We start from the raw sequence: 26,949 nt of genomic DNA, 5'->3' as shown, positions 1-26,949 counted from the left end.
TTACACCAGACATTTATTCCATTTGAAACAGTCATGGCTTCCCCCAAAGAATCCTAGGAAGTGTAGTTTGTGAAGGCTGCTAAGAGTTGCTAGGAGACGCCCTATTCCCCTCACTGAGCTACAATCCCCAGAAGAGGTGCCGACTGTTAAACCACTCTGGCCCGTGGAGCTCCGTCAGGGGAATAGGACCCTCCTAACAACTCTCAACACGCTTCACAAACTACACTGCCCAGAAATCTTTGGGGAAACCATGATTGTTTCAAATGGAATAAATGTCTGGTGTGGGTGTGGCCCCCTGATTAGCCAAGCCAAAGAGCTGTTAGTCTGGCTTTTAGAACACTGACAGTTGGTTCTTACTGAGTATACCTGTGCTATCATTGACTCCAATGTTAAATTTCGGAATTAAAAATCAGCCATGCATTTTTTAAGCTTTTAAACTGCAGAAGGTCTGACTATGGGGCAAGGTCAGTAATAGGATTACATGTACTTTGTGAACATGGCTAATTTTTAATTAATTTCAACAAACTATGAGACCACTGACAGAAAAAAGTCCAACAGGGTTCTTCTGGATTTTTTCCCCTTGTTTTACACTTTGAACTCTAGATTATCTCTGTTTTGTGTATCGCCATGAAAACACAGAGGGTTTTTAAGCAAGCATTTCTGAGTTCAGGACTATAAGTTTCATAAGATTTTGTTTTGAAATGAGTTTATGGGAAGCAGCAGAATGACATGGGGGGTATTTTCAATTTAACATGTTGGAATGTGAAAAATCCATGCTGGCTATTGTATACAGCCACTCTTATGTCCCATGATCAACAGTGTTACTGCTTCTATGGTGAAGTTATTAGAACTTGTCATAAGGAGAACCCTGCTGAATCAGACCAAAGGTCTATCTAGTCCTGCGTCCAGTGGTCAGCCAGATACTTATGAATGGCCCATAAGCAGGACATGAAGTCAAGCCCACTGTTGTTCCATAGCAACTGGTATTCAGAGCAGAGCTTGGAAAAGTTACTTTTTTTGAACTACAAATCCCATGAGCCCCAGCCAGCAAGGCCACTGGATTGGGCTGATGGGAATTGTAGTTCAAAAAAAGTAACATTTTCCAAGCTCTGATTCAGAGGCATGCTAACGCTGGTCCTGGAAGTAATATATAATCATCATGACTGGTATAGGGGTTGGCACCACTGGGCAGTTGCCAACAACCCAAATCAAATCTGGGTTTCTGTTCAGTTTTATGAATTGTATTGTTTTATTCTCTGTATGGTTTATTGTATATACACCACTTAAAATGCAAATGATTAAGCAGCATATAAATGCAATAAAAACAAACAAACAATATGCCGCCTCGAGGAGCTGTTGCCTCCTCTGCAAGGGAATAGAGTTGCACCGGGGGGGGGGAATGCTAGTCTAGCTAGCAAGAAGGCATTGTTTATGTCTGCCATTTTAACTCTGCCAGTACCTCTGAGTGGTCCCACCAGAGCATTGCTCCAGAGCAACATCATATTGGGGTCCCAGAAGCATTGGGAGGGATTAAAATGGCAAGTGCCATCAGCAGTAGCACTTGGAAGCTAGAGTGGCCCTTTCACTGTGGCTGTGCACCCACCTGCATCAAAAAAAGAGATAGGGGTAGAGGAGGCACCAGGGGGATTGTCATCACTGCTGCTTGTGGGGCTTTGCTGTTGCTGCCACCATCTGGGAGCTTTGCTGGGGAGCCCTACCTAGATGGACTGCTGAGGACCAAGTGAAACCTCATACCAGTCCTCCTAGTAGCCATTGATAGTCTTATCCGCAATAAATTTGTCCACAGTGACCCCCAGATCCATCTCTGTGTTAGTCACCAGCAGTATATATGTGAAGCTCCAAGTTTCCTACAAAGTAAACAGATGCAACACCAGCATCCACCGACAGTGCTGTCCTGAGCCTCTGATAATGTTTCTCAATTCACCTCTTGATGAGATGCACAGAGATTCCGACTCAGGAGTCTGTTCATATCCCCATGAAAGGGGTATCAAAGTTGAGCTGCGTTCATATACATTAGAGTTTTGATCCATCTGTCACAGTATTACTCTGAATGGTCTTTCCAAGCCCTGCCACCTATCCTTTTAATTGGAGGTGCTGGGATTTCAACCTGGGGCCTTCAGCATGCGTAGCATCTGTTCCATTGCTAAGCTATAAACATTACAGAGAAGCAGGAGACATTTGTGGTTCCTGTCCCACCACCACCACAAAAAACAACAACCCTCCATTGCTACTTTCAGGCTACAATCATGTACACACTCAACAGGGAATGCCAGGTTGCCTGCTGTGCCACATGCTCGCATCAATTAAAAACAAAGTATGTCTTTTTCTTTCATGGATGTGCAAATGTATGCAGATTCAGTTGAATATCTAGTTATTTGACTAGGCTGTCGTCAGTCACACGGCAGTCACATATATGTGAAACGTGTGTGTGCATGCGTATTTTGAGATATACATAAAGCACCCACAATCTCACATCACCATATCAAAAACAAGATCAAGCCTTTTCACTTTCAGTTAACTTCTCCAGTCCCCACTCCGCAGATTTAAAGGTGAAATGATTTCTATGGGGTTTAAGTACGCCCTTATACTCTGCCTACACTCATTCAAGCCAGCCAGCCAGCCACTGTCACGCATGCGCACGGTGAGGGGGGCTGTGGGTGCGCGTTCCGCGACCAGGACTAACTGGATTAGCCACTGGCTCAGAAGAAAGCCGTTCGCGGGCCCTGCCCCTCTTCAGCTCTTGCGTGCGTATCGAGTAAATAAATAAATTTATGGTCCTTCATATATAAGACAGAGGAAGGGAGGAATAATAAATAAATAAATAAGCAAGCCACGAAGAGATGCATGCTGGGAAAAACCAAACAAACTCAGTGAGGTCATCACTAAGCGTCCTCTTTTGGTATAATCCTCCTTTCTTTCTTTCTCTCTCGTTTCCCCACTCCTCTCCTTTCTCTCCCTGCCGTCTCTATCGTTGCCTCTCGCGGTTGGTGCCTGAGGCTTGTCTCCGTCGTCGTCATTATTGTCTTAGCCTCTGCCGTCATTCCCTCGGCACACCCGGCTTTGCCGTCGCCGCAGGCCGGTGTCGGCGCTCTGAAAGGCTCGCGCCTCATCGGAGTGGGGGCGGGGTAAGGAACACGGGGGGGGGGAAGGGTGGTGGATCTCTTCATTCTTCCCTTCCTCCTTTGTTTGCATCTCTCTCAATCTGCTCCAGCTGGGGCGGGGGTGGTTGTGAGGGACTGTGTTGTGTGCGTTTATGAAGAAAGGTTTTTGTGTTGTTGTTTTTAAAGGGAGTGTGTGTGGGGGGTCTTCCTTAGCAGGGGGAGGCAGACAGGCAACAAAATTGGGTTCTTATTGCGGGGGATGATGGAGGCTCTGTGAAGTGAGGGAAGATGGTGGAAGGGAGAAGGCAGAACTATTGTGTGGTGGTTGTTAAGAGGGAGAGGAAGGGGGAGAGAGAGACTGGATTTTGACTGTGGAATGTTGGGGAGGAAAATATGTGCGGAGTATTTGAGCATAAACTCTCAAGGAGGCGCGGGGCATTAAGGGCGGCTGGATTATGAAGTGAGAATGAAGGCAAGAGAGAGAGTGAGTTTACTTAAAATGAGGGTAGTAAAATATTGTCTCTGTTGAACTCCTTTTGTTGTGCCATGTTCTGTCATAGGGGTTTGGCTGTAAGCAAACGGGCAAGTAGGTTGTTGAAATAACGTCAAGGCGGGGGGGAACTTTCAGAGATTTTGCCTGCTTTATTTACTTCATGCTAAAAGGTTAACTCTAACTTTTCCAGCAGTTTGAGGCAGATGGAAACCTCAGCCTGATTAAAAAAAATAGGAAATAGCCATTTAAAACACAAATGCATAAAAACTTCATGGTAGCTGGAATCCAGCATTTAAAAGTCAATGTAAACTAGTTCTCCATTTGTTTTGTTTAACATTCAAGTGTATAAGGCAGGTGGCTCTCCAGATGTTGCTGAACTGCATCTTCCATCAGCCCCAGAAATCATAGCCTGTGGCCAGGGATGATGGGAGGCTGTACTTCAGCAACATCTGGAGGGCCAAAAGTCTTCCACACTTGGTGTAGGGGTAAGGCTGTCCATCTAACTGTTTAGATGCTTCAGCTGGTACAAAATGCGGTGTAATGTGGGGTTGGGTCCCTGAGAGCTCATTTCACTAGTACTTTTACCTGTATCCTATAGGTGTGGTGCTGTCACACACACACAAAAATGACTTTATGCTAATTCTGTGATTAGTTTAGTCAAGAGGAAGGTGATCTTACATCAGAATATTTAACTTAATGGTGAAAATGGTTGCTGTGGTGTGTAGGGTTCAAGATGTCTAAAGTTACGTAGTTCAAAAACTAGAAACTTCACTTGTCAATGGACAGTAGCAGTGAAATTGTGAAGTGAGCATTACACTGCAGTTTGCACCTGTTGTATGGACAGCTTTCTGTAGGGTGAATACATAACAGTAACCTAGTTCAGTGAGTATGTGTACACACATACTAACAGACAGAAGAATGGAGGCATATATCCTGTGCTTCCCTCCCCCCCCATATATTATCTGCCAATTCAGAATAATGCTAAACACACCTTCGCTTTCCTGTGCGCTCCCCTCCAGAGCCATACATTGTGTCAGCATCAAGACTGCAGAACTTGGGCTGCTGATAGATCTGTACATCATTAGTCTACAAGCCCCTATATACTCCCTCCAAATGATTCACATTCTTCAAACAGGAGGAAGACATGGTGGAACCTTATAAGACTTCATATGGAAGGATACAAGAATATGATAAGTAGCTATAATTGCTGTATCAGATGGCTCCCCTCAAGGAATGGACATGTGCCACAGGGCATCACTCACTTTTGGTTAGTATCAAATGCGAAAGAAAGCAATAATATGATTGATTAATATAGATCTCTGAGTGGTTATTGTCAACCTAGGACGCATTAGAACATGCTAACATTTTGAGGATGTAAATAGTAGATAGGAACAGAGTTGCGATAACTCATTCTTGTAAATAAATCTACAAAAATTGCTAACCTGCATTTTTTTTCTAACTTAAGGTATCTTTGCTGTGGCTATCTTGTCAGGAGCAGCTGAGGAGTTCAATAGCCTCCATGGCAACCTTAGTTTTCTGAAATTATATCTGGCTTAACACATGTAGTAAGGCACACTTTATATCTAATTTTCTATACAGGCATACCCCGCTTAACGTTGCCTCGCTATAACGTACATGCTCCATTTGTCCCCATATCCCGCTTAACGTTCGTGTGCTTCGCAATAACGTATACTTTATTGGCATGACGCCGCTGCCATCTGTGGTGATTGTGTGCAGTACAAGTGAAGACAATTGCTTCACTTAAAGGTTATTTTCGCTTAAAGTATACTCTCCGGTCCCATTGCATACGTTAAAGCGGGGTATGCCTGTACTGGATTAGGAGGAAATTATCTGTGATGGGGAAGCCAATAATCAATGGCTTAGTTTTCATGGACATATCAAGTTTGACATTCTGGCTACGTATAACCTTGACTGGGGTAGAAGGCCCAAGTTTCATGGTATGTTCTCAGAGACTGATGGATCAGGATGTCTTTCTAAGATTTAGAAATTTTCCTGCTGATTTAGCTAGTAGTCCTGCTACTACCTTGGTCTCCACTTGGAACAAGAGGATAATGCAGGCTATCACTATGATTGCTCTGAAAAAGTCTCAGCCCAATTGTAGAGCCAGATTCTTGGTTTTTGAGGAGCTGAGGGTGATGATAAAGGCTGATGACTAGAATGGATGGTGGAAAACATGTAATGAATATGACTGAACACAGGTGAGAATCCATCTTTGGTTGTACTTCGTCATGGTGATGATATGTCATGGGACAGTGAAGAATCCTGCAGCTAAGGTCTTGAGTGAAAGGGGTTGGCAGAAAGTGTTGGCAGTGGGTTGCAAAAACTGGAACCCTCAAAGGCCCTCTGTGATCAGTTTGCTGCATATTTTATAGATAAAATTGCTTGCATATGTGCTGCCTTGGATGCCATAGATTTGACACAGTCTGAAATGGATGGAACTAGAAAAGCCTGAGGATGTAGACACTGGATAATTGACACCTGCCTAATGAGAGCCACTGTGGTGTAGGGGTCAGAGTGTTGGAATAGGATTTGGGAGACCCAGGTTTTACTTCCCACTCAGCCATGAAGCCCACTGAGTGACCTTGGGCCAGCCACTGTCTCTCAGCCTAACCTACCCCATAGGATTGTTGTGAGGACACAGTTGGAAGGGAAGAGACCATGTAAGTTACCTTGAGGTCCTTGAAGAAAAGGTGAAAATAAATGAATGTTCTATTGATCCATGGTTATTGAATATACATCCTGAAGGTGGTTAATATATCTCTGAGACATGGTATGATATCCTTTATTAAAGAATCCAAGTTTATTTATTTTATTTATTATTATTTGATTTATATCCTGCCCTTCCTCCCAGCAGGAGCCCAGGGCAGCAGTTTAGGACAGTTACTGCCCAGTTTCTAACCTTTCATTCATGAACAAGGTGCTGGAGCTTGTGGTAGTTTCTCAACTCTATGTAGTGTTGGATGATGCTGATGATTTATTGCAGTCTAGTTTCAGGCCTGATTTCAGAGTGGAAACAGCCTTGGGTGCCCTGGTGAATTACATACACTGGGGAATGGATTGGGGGGGGGGGCAACTCTGTAGGTTTTTCTAGACCTCTCAGTAGCTTTAAATACTATTGACCATGGTATCTTTCTGGACTGTCAGTCTGGGTTGGGCTGTGGAGACTCAATGTTACTATGGCTCCAATCCGTCCTGGAGGATCAATCTCAGAAGGTGATGTTGGATACTTTCTGTTCAATAGGATCATAGGAAGCTGCCTTGTGACTGGCAGTGACTCTCCAGGATTTCAGACAGGATTCTCTTCTAACCCTAACTGGAGATGCCAGAGATTGAATCTGGAACCTTCTGCATGCAAGGCAGATGCTCTGCCACTGAGCCACCGCCCTTCCCCTCCATATCTGTTGACTTACATGGTGCCTTATCATGAATATATCCAGTGGACAATCTTGATTTCTATGCTTTTAACATCTGTATGAAACTGCTGAGGGAAATTGGGAGGTTTGGGTTAAAGCATCATCCCTGCTCTATCTCTGGATTATTTTTAAATTTATTCATAAGGCAACCAAATGCAGATTGTAGTCAAATAAAAACACAAATAAACATTAATTATACATAAGCCTAAAAATGAAATGCAACAACATACAACAATAAAACATACACAGGAAACAAAAAATCCCAAGACTGGCCACGTATACTTGTCTGAGTTGAGCAGCCTTCACTGTGAGTTCAGCCATATTAAACATTACAGACCTGTCCAAACTGGACAGCAAATACAGAACCACCACTAAAACTTTCACTAAATATTTTTGCCTGAGTGTTTTATAAAATTTACAATATAACATATAGTGTATGGTGTTCTCTATCTACAGGCTGCAGATGCAGAAATATTGCACTCTTGGGATTTGGATCATTTTCATTTACTCATTTCAGGGAGGTTATGGAACTCTTGTACCAGTGTCTGAAAGTGGTTTGGGTCTGGATAAGGAGGAACAAGCTAGGGCTTAATCTAGATAAGATGCAGATACTGTGGTGGGTCAACAGACTACTCTGGATGAAAGTTTGCAGTTGGTCCTAGATGGGGTTGGACTCCCGTGAAGGACCATTTATGGAGTTTGGGAGTTCTGGACTCAGCACTAACTGGGAAGCTCAGGTGTAAAGAGTGGCCAAAAGTGCTTTTTACCAGCATAGGCTGGTATGCCAATTGCGAACTTATTTGGTGAGGATGGACCTTATCTCAGTTAACAATATCCATGCTGGACTACTGTAAAGCTTTATATGTGGGCCTACCTTTAAAGATGGTCCAGAAACTCAAGTTGGTGCAAAAAGCAGCTTCTTGGGTATTGGTGCGGGTCAGGTCTTCAAAATGTGCCACCTATATTGTATCATTTGAACTGATTGCTACTTTTCTAAGTCCATTCTAAAATCCTGGTATTGGCCTTTTGAAGCCCTAAATGGTTTGTGGTCAGGTTACCTGGAGGAATGTCTTCATCCATATAAGCTACCCATAGCAGGGTCCCTAGTTGTGTTCTCACTCGTGAGACCAATTAGGCTGGCAGGAATGAAGAATAGGGACTTCATAGCAGTGGCTCCTCACTTGTGGAACCCTCTTCCAGTGGAAATATGTTAGCCAGCGTCATCGTCATCGTCCCCCCGTTGCAGACCTTTAAACAGGCACTACACTTGCCTTGTCTTCAAGATTTTATTGGGTTGCTGAATATATGGTGCTACATTAATATTATTTGTCTGGCTTTATCCTTACTGGGCTGAGTGTTGTTTGTGAGTAGTCATAGTTCTTTGTTTAGTAATGCATAGAATTCCTGGTTGGCAATGGCTGGCAGCTGAGTTTTTAAATACAAAGTTCTGATAAGTGCAGCTAGAAGACAACTTTCTGTTTGGCATGGCTGGTGGCCTAGTTACTGCCTAGTGCAGTGGTGAGATGGAGAGGGCTATTGACACAATTAGTTACAAGTGTCCCCATTAGTTACACATGTCCCCTCTGGCATTCTGCAGTTTAAGCAACACCAGGGAGCTCCAGATGATGAAACAGGCAGGGTGATGGCTGGAGCACGTGTGGCACAAATTGCATAGGGGCAGGTGAGAGCACATAATCATCCCTGCCATGTGGCAGTGATTGTGACGAAAAAAGTATACACCTCTGCCACTATTGCATCATCGAGTAGTCATTCAGCAGAGCTTTTCCAAGGGACGAATGGGCTTGTGAATTCTGTTTCAAAGGTGAAAATAGCACAACCATCAGAGGCCTGTTGTGATAAGTTTATAAGACACTTTGACGGTAATCTTGCTTACAATTGCATTGAATTGGATACTAATATAACTCTGGAGGAGATTCCAGAGCACTGGGTGATCAGGTTGTATGGGATCATTTCCAGTTTTTGTAGACAAGGTGCTTGAATAGGTTTAGCCAACTATGTGTGCTCTTGATCCTTGCCCATCATGGCTTATGAAAGCTAGCCAGAGAGATTGACTGGATTGATTTAAAGCCTTGCAGGAGGGGATAGTTTGTAAACCCCTCTTGAGGACCCAGAGGTTTTTGTGAAAATCACAGTCCAGTTGCTAAAATCTACTTCTTGGGCAAAGTATTGGAGAGGGCGGTGGCTCTTCAGACATGCTTGGAGTACACTGATCTTCTGAGCCCGTTTGAATCTGACTTCAAGTCTAGTTTTAGCACTGAAATAGCGTTGATCACCCTGAACAATGAGAGGGCCAGGGGGAGTGCAAACGTATTTCTTTTTCTTCTTCTGCAATTTTCAATATCATTGGTTGTGGTATCCTCCTGGAGCGGCTCTGTGGGCTGGGAGTTGGAGTCATGGTGTTATGGTGGCTTCACTCCAATTTGTGGGAATGAAACTAATACTGGGTGACTGATGCCCATCTGCCTGGTGCCTGTGCTATGGGGTCTTATGATGTCACATTTTGTCCCCATGCGTGTTAACAAAGCATCTGAATGAGGTCATCCAGGGATTTGGGGCACAGCATTATCAATATGGATGAAACCCAGCTCTATTACTCCTTTTAATCAGAATCAGGTAGAAGTGTGCAGGTTAGCTTGGTGGCAGTAGTGAACTGGATAAGACCCAATAAACTGAATCCTAATAAGATGGAGATGCTGTGGGCAGGTGGCACATGTGTCAAGGAAATAAGTAGATGACCTGTTCTATACAGGATTGTGCTCCCCTTGAAGGAGCAGTTTTGTAGTCTGGGGGGATACTCCTAGATCCAGCACTGTCACGTGATGCCCAGGTGGCATCAGTGGGGGAGAATTCCCTTTTCCAGCTCTGGCAAGTTCTCCAGCCATGGCCATAGCCATGTCACAGTAACCCACATTCTGGTAACCTCCTGTCTATATTATAATAATATTATAATGTGCTCTACATGGGACTACCCTTGAAGACGGTTTTGAAGCTGGGACTGTAATGCAGAATGGGGCCACCAGAAGTGCTGAGTAACATAGCTTATTGCAATCATATGACACCAATTTCATGAGAGCTTTGCTGGTTGCTTGGATGCTACCAAACCCAGTTCATTGTCTTGCTCTTGACATACAAAGCCCTGAATGACTTGGGACCCAAATACTTGAAGGAGTGCCTCTCCCTATATGATCCTGCCTGAGCCCGTAGAACTACCGAAGAGGCCCTTCTGGAGGTCCCCCAAGTAACTGGGGTATTGGGTGGTGACTCTATATAGGGCCTTTTATGTGGTGGTACTCTGGCTTTGGAGCTCCCTCCCATCAGAAGTATGGCAGACGTCTATTTTGGCTTTGGCATTAGCTGAAGACATATCTGTTCCCCAAGACATTTTGGGGCAGTTGATTAGTGTTACCCATTAATAATTGTTGCTTACTGCTGTTGGCTTGGTATGGATTTTAGTACAGGTCTTAATTTGTTAGTGTGTTTTATAGTTTTAATACATTTTTATAATTCTTACATGTGTAAACCACTCTGAGGTTATTTATGACCCAGGGCAGTACAGAAATCAATTGAATAAATGAATACATAAAATGGGGCTTCTGTCATGTTCTCTAGCTCCATGAGGTCTCTTCCACCCTCACCCTGTGTTTTGTTTTTTAAATCTCCAGATACTTTTCATTTGTATGGTGGTATCGTCGTCCCCAGAGACTGTAAATTGAACTCCATAATCTGTGACAGAAGTGAAAGGTTAATCATGAGTCTGTTTAATCTGGACCGCTTTCGCTTTGAAAAAAAGACATGCATTGAGGAAGAGAGTGCTCCTTCTCCTGGCCTTTCTGCAGATCAGGAGGAGGCTTCTTCTTCTACTTCTTTGGATGCAGTTGATAAGGATGCTGCATATCCTTCTCCTTCAGAAGACTGTGCTGCTACTGTTGATGAAGAAGGCGACAATGTTACTGATCACAGTAGCAGGCCAGCCACTCCAGCATCTGACATGTCAGAGAAAACTGGTAAGTTCTCATTTATCTGATTTATAAATGAACAGAAAGTCTATATGCTTCTACCTTTGATTTAGTCTACATTTCTGGTAAGCCAGAGTTTACAACTACTTTCATAAAGGTCTTTGGTTTGGGATTTTTTAAAAAAAGAAATTTTAAATTGCAGCATTTGATTCCTTACATGCAACATAAACCTCTCGAGGTTACAAAGAAGGGTGAGCTCATTCAGAGTCTAAACTATGCCATTAAAAATATAAATGCTTATTTTATATTTTACTGAGTTGACTTCTGTTTGTGAATATGTAAACATTTACTAGGTTGTGGGACCCTCTGAAACAAAATGGGATACATCATGGAGGGTTGCAGTAGCTAAAGAGGATCAGCAAACATCAGGTGTCCTAACTAGTAGTGTAGTGGCAAATTCAGAAGTGCAGGGTACCTTCATGATAGCCATGCCATGCCCCCTGACAACCATGCCCTGTCACTCGCTTGCTTGCTGTCTGTTATCTCCACAGTTCTTTCTGCACGTGCCTTTTCCCACAACTGACGTCCCTAGGAGCCAATCAGCATGAAAGGAGAGTGTGTTAACTACTGAGATGAGTCTTCTCAGTGGCTGACTCATCTCCTTTCACTCTAATTGGCTGCAATCAACAGGAAAGGACAAACTTGTTAGAAAATTCTTCTCAGTGGCTAACACTGAGCCACTGCTGTTTGGCTCATATGATGCTGGACACATAGGGACCCAGCTGGGACACTGCTCCCAAAAAAGTAAGGGGTCTAAGACCCCAAACAACTGCACCCCTGGCCCTAACAGAAGCCTTTTTCACTAAGGCAAAGTTGTCATGTATATAATCCAAAGCAATATTTTCCAGAATCCTTGCCTAGCTGCGTGAATGTTCTTCTGTGCAACCTGATGTCTTCTCAACCGGTCTAATTCAGAGGTAATCGGTGTAGTGCCCTCCAGATATTGTTGGACTGTAACTTCCATAGCCTCAGCCAGGATGGCTAATGGTCATGGATGATGATCTGATGGGGAATTTTGTAGTTTGTTGGACTGGGGGTCCTTGAGTAAAATCGAAGAACACAGGTAGGCCTTTATTGGATGACAAGCATATGCTTGGTCAGTCTCCCTCATAGTGAGTGGAGAACTGCAACCTAGCACTGGTTGCCTGGGTTTTTTATACATTTCAGGACAAAGACTTTAGCATCTACCAATCAGGAGGTTACACATCAGTATGACACAGTATGACATAGGCATTACAGTATTGCAGAAGGCATTGCACATGCATTGCATAGGTACTGTACTTACTGCATCATGTTCTAGTGAATTTAGCAATGTTCAGTACTTCACATAAAAGTACATTTTCGCCATGAGCTGAGTACTCCAGCTAATGAGCTAAGCAAGTTAGGTAAGCTTTTTAGCTACTGCAATTTTCCTATGTTTTGGAGAGTTCAGTTTCTATGCAGTGTTATCTTGTTTAGAGTACATGTTGTTCCAAACAAACCAGCACAGTCAGGGAAGACAGCTCTAAGAAGAAAAAGGCTGGCTACTAAACCTATTAAATGTTAAACTAAACTATTAAAATGTTATAAACCTTTATAACATTTTATAGCTTTATAAAAGAATATATTTTGCTTATTGTTTGTATATAAAGAATTTCCCCAACAGATCCAGCAACATCTGGAGGGCACCACGATGATGACTGCTTGGATATTTGATTAGTATGTAAGCTCTGGAAAACAGAGTGAAAGGGAAGTGAAATATATTGACTTGGCAAGGATGAATTTGAGACTAACTTATGAAAAGCAACTAAGTTTTTGACATTGTACTCCCTTCAGTGGTAATCTGTTAAGCTGATGCAACTTCCATTGATGCAGTTTCCATAACCTACCTATGTACTTGAGAATGCTACTGGATTCTTCATAGTAATGTGTTGCTTTTTGTGACTGCAGGCATTTGCAGTATTTAGTCAAAAACATTTCAGATCTACCCTTTCATGGATTTGTGTAAGACTTTTTGTGTGTGTTGTTTTGTCATTTGATTAAATGTTCATAGCACAAACATGAAAATCTATTGTCTAGGTTTTCCCAAACTGTGTTCTGCAGAATCCTGGGGTTCTGCAAAGCAGTCCAAGGGATTCCACAAAGAAAAGCTGTAACAGCAGACAAGGGTGCACAATGTGTGATTTGCGTTGAGCTGCAACCATGGGGATAAAATACACTACTCAGTTATCCTGGGAATCCCTTTCCTTCTTTCCTTCCCTTGCAACACTTTCCAAGGCTTAAATCATTAGCAACCTGGGGCAGGCAGGGTTGTGTTGCTTATCTGGCTTCCCAGCACTGCACATCAGTAGGGAGCTCTGCTTGGTCTGGGCACCACAGGGAAGCCAAACCTTAAATGGGATGTTCAAGCACTTGTCATAGGAATCTCTTGTCCCACTCTTAGCACCTTCCATTGAGCTGCAGCCTGGCAGCAAGGATTAAATATGCTGCATTAAATATGCTGGGAGATATAAAAACTTTCTCTGATAACAGCAGAAGCCTTAAGGATGACCAAAAAAAGTTTCTCCCATTTGAGGAGATTAGGGGATTGACAGCAAAGTTTTTCAGAATTGCTGCTTTTTAAAGTTGCTGCTCTGGCTGGCTCTCCCTTGCTGACTCTTGTTTCCTCTCCCAATAAACAACTCCATCTCCCCCTTTAAAAAACATTATTTTAAAAAAAGATTTTACTGCAAGGGCTCCACCACTACAAAAAGTTAGAGAACTGTCATAGTTTATAAAATGAATAACATTTCCTCAGTATTTCTTGTCTGGAAGAAAATATGCATGCTGTACTCATGCTGATAACTTGCGTGTTTGATCCTGACTCATACAACTGGATAAAGTTTTGATAGCAGTGTGGTGGCTCCATCTTGTGATACCTTCTGCAGCTCTGTTTTTTTCCCCAAGAGCACTGACTGAATCCCTCCAGTTGAGTGGGTAGTATTCCTGTGAGTTGACTAGTCATTTCCTTTCTCTGGTCTCAAAGCTCGTGTTACCAAAAATGTTTAGGAATTTGGACTAATTAAGAACTTGCAAGAAAATACCTGATAAGTTGACCCTGATAACATACATCCAGACTTTGATTATTTTAAAAATTCATGGCAACATTTTGTCTGTATCCTGATTCACTGAAGCTAACCTTGGTAGAAAAACAAGCTGGACAACCCTTTGATATTTTCTCTGTGTGAGCATAGCATTCACTCTTGCCGTTACTATTCCATGTTGCGTGTTCAATTACTTTTGAGAGCCATTGTATTGGTCAGTGATAATGTGGTATTTCCCCTCACCATCAAAGCAGAGTGTACTACAGCAAGAGCAGTGTAATGGTTATATAGATGCATGTTTAGTCCTGTCCTAAGAAAAGAGATCTACCTAAGGCAAAAATATTTTCCACCCCTCCTCAAAATGTGGGGAAATCTTGAGCTATGGATGATGCCATTAACATGAGATAAATAAGCTGTTTCCTATAATGAAGAAATCTCATGTTTATAGGTAAAGTATACACTTACCTTTTTTTGCAATAGATCTGAAATAGAAATAGATTTCAAATAGTCTCCATAGAAACTGAGTAATTTTCTTGTCCAGCACCTAAGTAGCGGCTTAAAAGAGTTGGGTCTACTGGTATACAGTAAAGAAGACAGAGGGGGAGTATGTTTTTACTCAACAAATACAATAGGGGTGGTGGTGATGATGATGATGATATCCAGTGTGGAGCAATATAACCAGTGACTTTATTTACTAAATTTGTTAACATTTATCCATTGTTAACCTTATCTCCTCCACTGCAAAAATTTAAATTGTAAGCTCTTGGGGTGGCTGCTTATTGATAAAAAATCAATAATTATAATATCTTTTAATGGGTGAATGGGCACATGTCCCCTATAAATGTAGAATGAGTTTGTCATGGGAATTTTTCAAGTGTTTATTGGCTGGTGATTATTTACAGTCATGTATATTTCAGTGCTTTTTCAGTCAGTTTTGTTGTCCAGAGGAAATAAACTTGTCTGTTCTTCATGTGTTAATGAGACATCATCCATCTTATTCCTTGGAATCAGCAGCTGTAGTAAGAAGGCTCCAACAGCATCTGAGAGATATTTCACACGTTACACAGTGACAAACCAAAGTTTCCAGTGCCTTCATGTGGACAATCCCATCTTGGCTTAATAGCAGAGATATGAATAAGAATTTACTGAACCAAATGGTTATCACTGAATATTTTTTCTAAATAACTCATAGAAAGAAAGAATTCAAAGTAGTGTGATTTTGTAGGTACTAGCACAACTGGATCACACAAGTTCCTTTGCAAGTTGGTACCTACTGTGCAAACTTTCTCAGATACTAATCAAGTCTCAGTTTATCATAGACATATGATTTAGACTATGTTGCTTAGTTTTGTAATTTATAGGATGGTGATAATACATTATTGTTTTTAACCAGTCACAGTCTAAATGTCTGTAGCAGATTTTTCATATTCTTCTCCCACCTGTACATATCGTAGCACCCATGTTCCATAGCTTAATTCAAATTCCTGTTTCTGCTTCCATGGCATTTCATGTATAGTCCAAGGGCTGTACTATCCTTGAATTGTAAGCAAACAAGTTAACGAACAAGGTAGAAATCAGAATTTCCAGTTGAGTTTATTGGTAAGATGAATGGAAAGTTTGTTTCTGTACTATAGACAAATGCAATAATAGCCATGGTTTAGGTATTAAGAGTAGGCTCTTGGATGGCTTTAAAAGAAGATTAGACAAATTCATGGAGGACAGGGCTGTCAATGGCTACTAGCCATGATGGATGTGCTCTGCCACCCTAGTCAGAGGCAGCATGCTTCTGAAAACCAGTTGCCGGAAGCCTCAGGAGGGGAGAGTGTCCTTGCACTCGGGTCCTGCTTGCGGGCTTCCCCCAGGCACCTGGTTGGCCACTGTGAGAACAGGATGCTGGACTAGATGGGCCACTGGCCTGATCTAGCAGGCTCTTCTTATGTTCTTAGGCTGTGAGATCGCATGCTCCATTCCTTGTGAGATCGCATGCAACTCCATCCCCCACTCTCTCTATCCTGGTTCAGTGTAGTATCTGACTGTTGCTCGACCCTGATTTACGAGTGCTTCAGTGCAGATGATCCAACGTTGAATTTAACATGTCCCTAATTAGGCTTGGTGATGGTCAGATGAAACATTGAATACTGGGAAGGGGGAAGCATGTAATGTCATGGTCATATTACTACACTGTGATAATTTGATTTTACTTTTAAATGGAGCAGGTGTGTGGAATGCATTTTTATAATCCAAAAGCTGCTCTCCAAGTTGCAAGTCTTTTCTAGATCTTTTTTTATTCCCCATGTCCAATAAATCTCTCCAGTTTGTACCATTTGGGAGTCCATTTTAACTACAACTAGGGGTGGGGGGATGTTACACCTCCCACTTTCAAAGTTCACACTGTGTAGTAGTGTCCAGTGACAGTCAGTTGCTTGAGGTTATAAAAGCTCAGGATTTATTGGAGCTTCCACGAAGCATCTCTTGAACACTTTCAGATTATTTTAAATTTATTTCCCGTAAACTTCTGTCAGCCAGCAATCCCATTCTGCAGCTGCTGTTCTCTTGTGTGTGCTGCTGTCTTTCTCATTTTGCATTGCATGCCTCCAGGGTCAGAATGTTTCCAGCCCTGAAAGGAGCTCTAGATGCTCTTTATTTTTATTTAGGTGGCACACAGTGGGAAACCATAATCTTTTCACTTCTCCCCCCTCCCCCATCTGCTTTTCCTGCTGCCAGCCATTTAAAGCAAGAGCATAGCAGGACACTGAAACCCCTTCCCTTTTCATACCAGAAGGCCACACTCTATTTTCTGAGCTTAAATATGGCTGTAGTTTTCACCTATGTCTAGACTTTTCTCATCAACTTTTCTCATCAACTACGTCTAGACTTTTCTCATCAACTTTTCTCATCAACAGTAAAAGCACACTTCTAATTAAGTTGGATCATCAATGTGGCAACTTCTGATGAAACCATGGTCTATAGTAAGGCATGTACTCTTGTTAATTTATAATATATATGTATTCGTTCTTCAAAATGCTTTGGCAGATGATTCCAGTGTTCCAGAAACCCCTGAAGCTAAGAGGACAACACAGTTATCTTATTTTAAGTTTCGGAAAGATGTTATTGAATTGTCATCAGAAAGTGAAGAAGAAGCGGCACCAAAACACTCCCATGCAAAACACGTTGCACCCAGGAAGGATGTGATTATAATGTAAGCCTTAGTAATACCTGCTTTATTTATGCATTTGGATTCTAAGATACTAATTCCGTATTTCTGAATGCCTCCTTACGAAAAAAATGCTGGATTGTTAGCTTAAAAATGAATGAAGCTTATAATTAGCAACTGCATGAGACCAAGTGAAGAATGTGGGATTGGATCACATCCCTACTCAGCCATATAAGAACTAGGTGGTTATGGAATAGTCCTTCCCTTAGAATTTGCAACACACACACACACACAGCAAATTCTAAAGGATGGACTAGTCCATAACCTCTCTCTCTCTCTGTGTATACACACAGAGACACACGCGTAATTGTAATTAACCAAACAGAGGTTTTTATTTTACTAGCAAAACATTTCAGCTTCCACCTTCATCAGTTGGTAACATACAAATGCTATTACCAAGGTGGCAATTATAGAGCTTTATAACTTTTAAAGCGCTATCCTTTGAAGAAAACATTCTTAGTAAGTCCACAATTATTTCCATTTTCACTGTTTACCACTTCATTAGCCAATGATTGTAGACCCAACAGCGTATACACCAGCATAATGACAAACTGCATGTGCAAGGGTGCTTGACTGGATTGTAACGTAACGCTCCTAATTACTAATATCTGTTACACTCCTATGTATCACATATTTGAAAAAGCCCAGGAGTTGAGAGGAAAAATGGAGAATTTCAGATATTGAAACAAGCATTCCCAGTTTAAAATCTCTCAATTATAGATGTGCACCTTCTGCATTCTGCATTTTAAATCCATATGTTTTTTAACTATGAAAAATTATTCTTAATATAAAATAAAGTCTGTAGAAAATACTTGTTTTATATGATACATTGAGCATCCTTGACTGTTTCCATAGAGCTTTATTTATGTACTTATTTTTATGTTTAATTACACATCTTCAAGAAAAGGTGATTATAAATGACAACAACTTGGTAATTGGATGTGCATTTTAATATGCCCTTGAGCATTCAGTTTCATAAAAGATTTAAAAGATGTCTTGTGAGTTAACTTTTCAAAAAAATGATTGGGGTTTTGAAGCTACTTTTTATCTTTTGTAATTAACACAAATATTTAATCCTTTTTCCCCAAGGCAAATCTAAGGCAGATTCATAAGGATTTAACGCCTTCTCTTAAAAAGAGCTATTACATTTCACTGTGTTCAGGTGTGGCTGTTCACAATCAGCTTCTTGATTGAATGTGTAAACTAGGTAGTGTTGGAAAGGAGCTTCTTACTCCTATGTGGTTATAATTCTGCTACTGCATAAGTGTATTTAGGTGACTTCTGCTCTTAAATATTTCCTGAAAGAGAACGCTTCTATGTACTGTTCTTAGTACATTCAGGACCTTCCTCTTGTTGAATGAAGGAACTATCCCAGCCTTTATAAATAGCCAGTCGCTTGTGGTCAATAAGTATTATTTCCAGGCGTGCAGGTGGAAGAATTTTTGTAAACAGAACAGGTTCTTTTTCAGTTTGGTAATGTCTAAAAACGTTGTGTTGGCTATGTATAGACAGGAAAAGTGCCAGCATTTGTGAATGTAATGGGTTGCATCCAATATTAGTTCTACTCAAAGTAGACCTGTTGAAATTAATAGACATGGCTAACTTAGGGTCATGCATTTGAGTGGCTCTGCTCTGGGTAAGACTTAGTGGGATACAACCCAATGTTGTAAAGTATGTATGTATGTATATATGTGTGTATATATATATAAATAATTGTAGTGCTGTACAACTACTGTAATTCATATGGGCTTGGTTGTGTACCTATGAAATCTTACAACCACTCCACACCCTCTCTTGCATAGATATGACCTTAAAAGCCATCTAGGTTGGAATACAGAAAACTTAAAACGTTGATCCAGAACAGTGTGGTATATAGGTACTTATGTTTTGACAATATTTTTGAGATTTCTTAGATCAAGAAGATCAAGTTAGATGTAACTTAGAATGTTTAGGGGTGGATATTGTTCCATGGGATAACTCTGGCAATTTTTCCTGAATGCTACTTTGACATCAGAAAGACATAGTCTTAGACAATTAGGTTTCACCTATTTGTAGAGAAAATGTTGCATCTGCTGCAGCAAAATATTGTAGAGAGGAATGCAGATAGGTTTCCCAGACAGAAACAGATTATAAACAGCTCCTGTGTTGGATAAGAGTTTACGATAAGGCTAGAGTTAATTGCTTGCTCTAGCAAGACTGTTTACAGGGCAATTGGTTTATAAAAGTTACATTCCTGCAAATTCTAAAGGAATATAGCCTTATTAAATCTTGTGCAGAAAAAACAAGAGTGTCTTGGGGTACCTTAACAACCAGTAATTTTATTATGGCATAAGCCTTCATGGATTACAGTGCACCTCATCAGATGTGACCAGAAAAGCTTATGTCATAATGAATTTGTTGTTCCTACAATGTTACACCAATTCATATATTTACAGAAATGCAATATTACAATTCTAGACTAAAATATTTTTATCATACATGACAGCTCTGAGCCTTCTGATAGCGAAGAAGATGAAGTCAAACCATCAAAATCTGCCATAAAGGAAGAGGAGGAGGAGGAGGATCTGAACTATTGCAAACTCCAAACACTAAAGGAACTCTTTCCGCAAAAAAGTGACCAAGAGTTATTACAAGTACAGTAATATAATTTTGAGTTGTTAACCAGTTTGAAAGGAGCAACCACATATAAGCCTCTTGACAAATCTCAATCAAAAAAATCTTGTGAAGATTGTGAAGATTGGTTTATTTAATCTTCTTAAAGCAATGTTAGTATACATTTGGCAGTAAGCTACTCATACTCACCCACTTACTCATTCTCACATGACATTGGTAATGTAACATAGTGGCTAAAACTGAGCTGTGACCCAGGAAATCCCCATTTCAAATCTTGCATTACTCTGAATGCACTAGGTGATCTTGGGTAGGCAACACTTCTATATATACCAGCCTGAGGCTCTTATACCATCTACCTTTTGTGGTTTATGTGTTGATTTTAAAAAATATTTATACCCTGCAATTCTGTTCCACAAAGTGGGATTCTTTCCCCGCTCTCCCAGTTGACTCATAAAAATGATAGAAAATATAATAAATAAAATAAGAGTTTAAGCAAACCTTAGTTTAAATGGCAGTTTTAAGGATTGCTGAGGTGATGTATGGAAAGCTCTTTGAAACTCATAGCAGCATAGAATTGCTAAATGTTGTTGTCAATGCAGGAGTTGTAGGGGGGTGCACAGAGTGTAGCAGCTTCCTAAAAATCTTTGCTTTCTCTCTTAAACAAGTTGTCCAGCCCTTATGGCTGTGGGGATACACTTGATGGAGTGTGACCAATGTCTCTTAATGGCTCAGAAGGCAGAGAGAAGGGTACATAACGTTTCCAGTAGGTTACAGGGCTCTGCATAGCTCCTTGTCCCCCTCTATAACTAGCAAAGCTAGAATAAACTGTGCAAAATTTGGGGAAAAAATCGTGCAAGTGTGCTCAGTTTGCATAATTTGTTTGGATTGAAGGATTTGACTTTTTTGGGGTGGAGAACCTGAACCTAGTGAGACTTACTTCCTCCAAATAAACATGCATAGGGTTTCACTGTAAATTCTTCAGAGTATAGTTAAAATTGCTCTAATTATAATAAATAAATGTTTGTTGACTCTTTTGTTCTCTCTCTTAGCTAATAGAATCAACTGATACAATGGATGAAGCTATAGCTGCTGGCCTGAAGTTAATTGAGGAAAGTATGAATTACTTTTTGTTATTTGTTGCTTATCCAAGCAGTCATTTCCTATAACTTTTCCAGACTGTCTTCAAGGGCAGCCCCACATAGACTGATTGTAGCAGTCCATTTTGGAAGTTATCAGAGCATGGGCCACTGTAGCTAGGTTATCCTGATCCAGGAATGGCTGTAGCTGGTGAATCAGCTGTAGCTTGTCAATAAGGAGGATGCTTATCTGTTTCTTAAGTGGGAGTTCTACCCCATCCAGAACAGGCAGTCTGCCTCATTCTCAGACCCAGGGACCACCAACCTGCAAAGCGTCTGTTTTGTCAGGGTTAGGGGTGAGGAAGGAATCTAGCTAGCCATGATTCGAAAGTGGAGACAGCCAGTCTGATTTACCCAGATCAATATGGGGAGGGATGAAGGTTAGGGTTTTGCTCTACAATCCATGCATTGTTAGATTCACACTTTTATGGATTTGCATACATGGTGGCCCAAGGGCTGCCTGTCGTCTTTAAAAAGACATTTCAGCCACGTAAGAGTGGTTTGGTAGTGTGCAGGGCTTCTGCCGCTGTTCATGTTGAAATCAGTGGAGCAGTTCCCAATGGGAGAGGCAGGTCTTGATTACATGTTACTGCTCTCAAGGAAATTTTTTAAGTATTTTACTTACTTTACATTCTAATCTCCCTAAGATTGAGGAATTGAACATAAAATGTATGTCAAATACATAAACGTCCCCCTGAGAGTGACAACACATCATTAAGACTCATTGTTTCCAGCAGAACTTGCTACATTGATTTCAGCATGCTTGGTGGCAAGAGTCCTGTACAGTAGCTAGCCACTCTTAGGAGGCTAAAGTTATTTTTTTAAAGAAGACAGACAGGCAAGCCCTTGGACAAACTTGTAAGCATTCACAACTTGGACCACCTCGTATGGGTTTTTTTAATTGATTTTTACATCAAACATGGTTTTTGTGCTTGGGGCCATCCCTAGTTGGGATTCACCACAGCTGGTAGGCCCTCATCCAGCCCATCACTGCCTCCAGATTACTATCCCAACACCTGTGAAGCCTCTCCTGATTCAGATGGTATGGAGAGATAGAGCTGGGTGTCATCAACATACTGCATGCTATGTAAGGGAAACAGCTGCAGCACTAGGGGACTGAAGAAGACCTGCCCTGGGTGTTAGTATCTAAGCATCTGGGTGCTTGATGCTTGCTCCTTTGGGGTGCTGTCTCTCAAGACAGCTGAAGTCCCTGGTAAGTGCTGCAAGGACTGGGACCCCCTGCCTGACCCTGGCTTCAGAGAGAGGCTGCAGTTAATCTTGCAGCCTCTTGCATCAGCTGCTGGCTGGGTCAGGAGGCATAAAAGCCCAGCTGCCCTTGGGGAGCCCCTTAGGGAGTCCCGCGGGTGAGGGCGCTACCCCCCTTCTATTAGCTTCCTTTTTTGTTCATTTTAATTTTCTGTTAAACCAATCTAGAAGAGATTGGTGGTGGGGAGGGCGTGTGGTGCATCTGTAGTTCCTGCACAGGGTGAGAGCCTGTGCAGTGAATTGAATGGTAGGAAAAAGTCGCCAGATGCCTTCAGAGTGAGAGTCTGTAAGTGGCAGAAGGCTGGCCCTCCCTGGGTGTGAGACAGGAGGGGGAGTAGATGGGTCCCGTGTGAAAAAGTTTGAATGGGTATGACTGTTCCCAATTCTCACAGAGGCCTTCTGGGATAATTGGCTCTGGCAGGCTTTGTTGGTGGGCTTGTGTTGGGTCCATGTCAGGTTTTTAGGAGGAGTCTTAGTACGGAGGAACATGGGTGATGCCACCCCAATTTCAGTGTTCATGGGTAGAGGGAAATACAGACATGGGGATGTGGTGAATTACCATAGAAAATGAGGGCAAGGCTATCTACGCCTTGTTCCTTGCTGCCGCTCCTCTCATGGATGGGGGAAAAGGAAACTCCACCGATACATACAGGGAGAGAGTCAGCTCAGTCCTTGCTAAAAAGGGCAGCTTCAGCCTTCCTGAAACACAACCACAAGCTCTGTTTCCCTAGGTTAAAGAAAGCTCAGGCTGTTCTAGGTGGGAAAACAACAAACACAAAAGACTTGCCTGGAAGGCGTAGCCCCTTGCTGAGATTAAAAGCAGCCAAAAGCTTAAACAGCCCCGCCCCTCGCTCAGGAAGGAAGCCTGAGAGAATACTAAAGAGTTAAGCCCCAGCTGATAGCCATCAGCCTCAAGTAACACATCATTGGCTGGCAGCAGTAGCTGGGAGGAACCAGCCACACATATAAAGTCAGAGCACCCTAGCGAGGGAGCCTGCTCCACGAGCTAGAGGGAACCCCAGCTGACGAAGCGTCAAGGCCCCAGCTGACAAAGCGTCAAGGCGAGTTAAGCAGCAGAGCGAGTTCGGCAGCAGGGCGAGGAGGCCAGGGCCCCCCACTCTGCCCGTCTGTTCCCTGAGCTCAACTAAACCGCAGTCTCCAACCCATTGACGTAATAAACCTTAAACAAAACTATGCAGGTAAGAAGCCAGCAGGGGTGTGGGGGCTTTCCAGTGTTTTGCACCGCCTGCAGCATGTACGACTATCTGCCTGTTGGACAGAAGTCGTGGGTGTGCTCTCGGTGCAATGAGCTCCTGGCTCTCCGGGAACGACTTCATTTCCTTGAGGCCAAGGTGGCGGACCTGGAAAAGCTGAGAGAGGCAGAGAGGTGTGTGGAGGAGGCCTTCAGGGACGTTATAGCTGTGTCCCACTCCAACGATGATAGCTCTCCTGCTATCATGGACAACGATGGTCTCGGGGAAGGAGAGCATCCAGCTGAGGAAGAGGGAAACGATCCCTTAGAAGGGACCCATTCCTTGGGGGATGAGCAGCTATCCTCTCGTGCCGAGGATATATCTCCAGGGGGTGGAGGGATCCTTGTAGTGGGTGATTCGATCATTAGGAACATAGACAGTGGGGTGTGTGATGGGCGTGTAGACCGCAAGGTGTTTTGCCTGCCTGGTGCGAAGGTTGCGGATATCGCCCGTCGTTTAGATAGTTTGGTAGACAGTGCTGGGAAGGAGTCAGTGGTCGTGGTGCACGTTGGCACCAACGACATGGGGAAATGCAGCCGTGAGGTCCTGGAAGCAAAATTTAGGTTGCTAGGTAGGATGCTGAGAGCCAGGACCTCCAAGGTGGCTTTCTCTGAAATGCTACCGGTTCCACGCACAGGACCAGCCAGACAGGCCCAGCTTCGCAGTCTCAATGCGTGGATGAGACGATGGTGTCGGGTGGAAGGGTTCGGATTTGTTAGGCACTGGGGAACATTTTGGGACAAGCCGGGCCTGTACAAAAGGGACGGGCTCCACTTGAACCAGAATGGAACCAGACTGCTGGCACTTAAAATTAAAAAGGTAGCAGAGCAGCTTTTAAACTGACTGAGGGAGGAAACCCGACAGGAGCTGAGAAAGGTCCGGTTCGGAATAAACCTCCCCCCTGGGATAAAAACCAAAGAAATGATGAAATTTTAAAAGGGGTAGGCCTAGAAGTAGGCATTGTGAGAGCAGGGGCACAGGATATAAATTCAGAAGAGCAAAATTACCACAGGCCTAACCACAAGTGCCAAAGACACTTGAAGAGAGACACTGCTTACAAGTGCCTGTACGCTAATGCTAGGAGCCTGCGAACCAAGATGGGAGAACTGGAGTGCTTGGTCTTAGAGGAGAGCATTGATATAGTGAGCATAACGGAGACCTGGTGGAATGGAGAAAACCAGTGGGATACGGTTATCCCTGGATATAAACTATATCGGAAGGACAGGGAAGGACGTATTGGTGGCGGAGTCGCTCTATACGTGAAAGAAGGCATTGAATCCAGCAAGCTCGAAACCCCAAAAGAGGCAGACTCCTCCACAGAATCGTTGTGGGTGGTGATACCATGCCCCAGGAGGGACTTAATACTGGGAACGATCTATCGTCCCCCTGATCAAAATGCTCAGGGAGACCTTGAGATGAGATATGAAATTGAGGAAGCATCCAAACTAGGAAATGTGGTAGCAATGGGTGACTTCAACTACCCGGACATAGACTGGCTGCATATGTGTTCCGGTCATGACAAAGAAGCAAAGTTTCTAGATATTCTAAATGACTATTCCCTAGAGCAGTTGGTCATGGAACCAACCAGAGGGACGGCAACCCTGGACTTAATCCTCAGTGGGGACCGGGACCTGGTGCGAGATGTAAGTGTTGTTGAACCGATTGGGAGCAGTGACCACAGTGCTATTAAATTAAACATACATGTAACTGGCCAATTGCCAAGAAAATCCAACACGGTCACATTTGACTTCAAAAGAGGAAACTTCACAAAAATGAGGGGATTGGTAAAAAGAAAGCTGAAAAACAAAGTCCAGAGGGTCTCATCACTCGAAAATGCTTGGAAGTTGTTTAAAAACACTATATTAGAAGCTCAACTGGAGTGCATACCGCAGATCAGAAAAGGTACCGCCAGGGCCAAGAAGATGCCAGCATGGTTAACAAGCAAAGTCAAGGAAGCTCTTAGAGGCAAAAAGTCTTCCTTCAAAAAATGGAAGTCTTGTCCGAATGAAGAAAATAAAAAAGAACACAAACTCTGGCAAAAGAAATGCAAGAAGACAATAAGGGATGCTAAAAAAGAATTTGAGGAGCACATTGCTAAGAACATAAAAACCAACAACAAAAAATTCTATAAATACATTCAAAGCAGGAGACCATCTAGGGAGACAATTGGACCCTTGGATGATAAGGGAGTCAAAGGTGTACTAAAGAACGATAAGGAGATTGCAGAGAAGCTCAATGAATTCTTTGCATCTGTCTTCACAGTGGAAGATATAGGGCAGATCCCTGAACCTGAACTAACATTTGCAGGAAGGGATTCTGAGGAACTGAGACAAATAGTGGTAACGAGAGAGGAAGTTCTAAGCTTAATGGACAATATAAAAACTGACAAATCACCGGGCCCGGATGGCATCCACCCGAGAGTTCTCAAAGAACTCAAATGTGAAATTGCTGATCTGCTAACTAAAATATGTAACTTGTCCCTTGGGTCCTCCTCCGTGCCTGAGGACTGGAAAGTGGCAAATGTAACGCCAATCTTCAAAAAGGGATCCAGAGGGGATCCTGGAAATTACAGGCCAGTTAGCTTAACTTCTGTCCCTGGAAAACTGGTAGAAAGTATTATTAAAGCTAGATTAACTAAGCACATAGAAGAACAAGCCTTGCTGAAGCAGAGCCAGCATGGCTTCTGCAAGGGAAAGTCCTGTCTCAGTAACCTATTAGAATTCTTTGAGAGTGTCAACAAGCATATAGATAGAGGTGATCCAGTGGACATAGTGTACTTAGACTTTCAAAAAGCTTTTGACAAGGTACCTCACCAAAGACTTCTGAGGAAGCTTAGCAGTCATGGAATAAGAGGAGAGGTCCTCTTGTGGATAAGGAATTGGTTAAGAAGCAGAAAGCAGAGAGTAGGAATAAATGGACAGTTCTCCCAATGGAGGGCTGTAGAAAGTGGAGTCCCTCAAGGATCGGTATTGGGACCTGTACTTTTCAACTTGTTCATTAATGACCTAGAATTAGGAGTGAGCAGTGAAGTGGCCAAGTTTGCTGATGACACTAAATTGTTCAGGGTTGTTAAAACAAAAAGGGATTGCGAAGAGCTCCAAAAAGACCTCTCCAAACTGAGTGAATGGGCAGAAAAATGGCAAATGCAATTCAATATAAACAAGTGTAAAATTATGCATGTTGGAGCAAAAAATCTTAATTTCACATATACGCTCATGGGGTCTGAACTGGCGGTGACCGACCAGGAGAGAGACCTCGGGGTTGTAGTGGACAGCACGATGAAAATGTCGACCCAGTGTGCGGCAGCTGTGAAAAAGGC

At 42.6% G+C, this 26,949-nt stretch overlaps 1 protein-coding gene across 6 annotated transcripts in view; it reads left to right on the top strand.

The window, feature by feature from the left end:
- Positions 1–2,648: 2,648 nt before the first annotated feature.
- SMARCAD1 (SWI/SNF-related, matrix-associated actin-dependent regulator of chromatin, subfamily a, containing DEAD/H box 1) overlaps positions 2,649–26,949 on the top strand; it is a 63,809-nt gene continuing 39,508 nt past the window's right edge. For 2 of the 6 annotated variants that reach the window (XM_061583005.1, XM_061583004.1), the window contains exons 1-5: positions 2,649–2,765; positions 10,733–11,074; positions 17,182–17,347; positions 19,848–19,995; positions 21,025–21,088. In XM_061583005.1, coding sequence (XP_061438989.1) covers positions 2,654–2,765; positions 10,733–11,074; positions 17,182–17,347; positions 19,848–19,995; positions 21,025–21,088 — 832 coding nt within the window. In that variant the 5' untranslated portion in view covers positions 2,649–2,653. The other 4 variants (XM_061583006.1, XM_061583007.1, XM_061583010.1 and 1 more) reach the window with 4 other exon arrangements.

The sequence above is a fragment of the Rhineura floridana genome, chromosome 9 (assembly GCF_030035675.1).
Source record: "Rhineura floridana isolate rRhiFlo1 chromosome 9, rRhiFlo1.hap2, whole genome shotgun sequence".
NCBI classification, from domain to species: domain Eukaryota; kingdom Metazoa; phylum Chordata; class Lepidosauria; order Squamata; family Rhineuridae; genus Rhineura; species Rhineura floridana.
The sequence above is the reverse complement of the archived record's forward strand: the minus strand, read 5'-3'. Positions and strand labels throughout refer to the sequence as shown.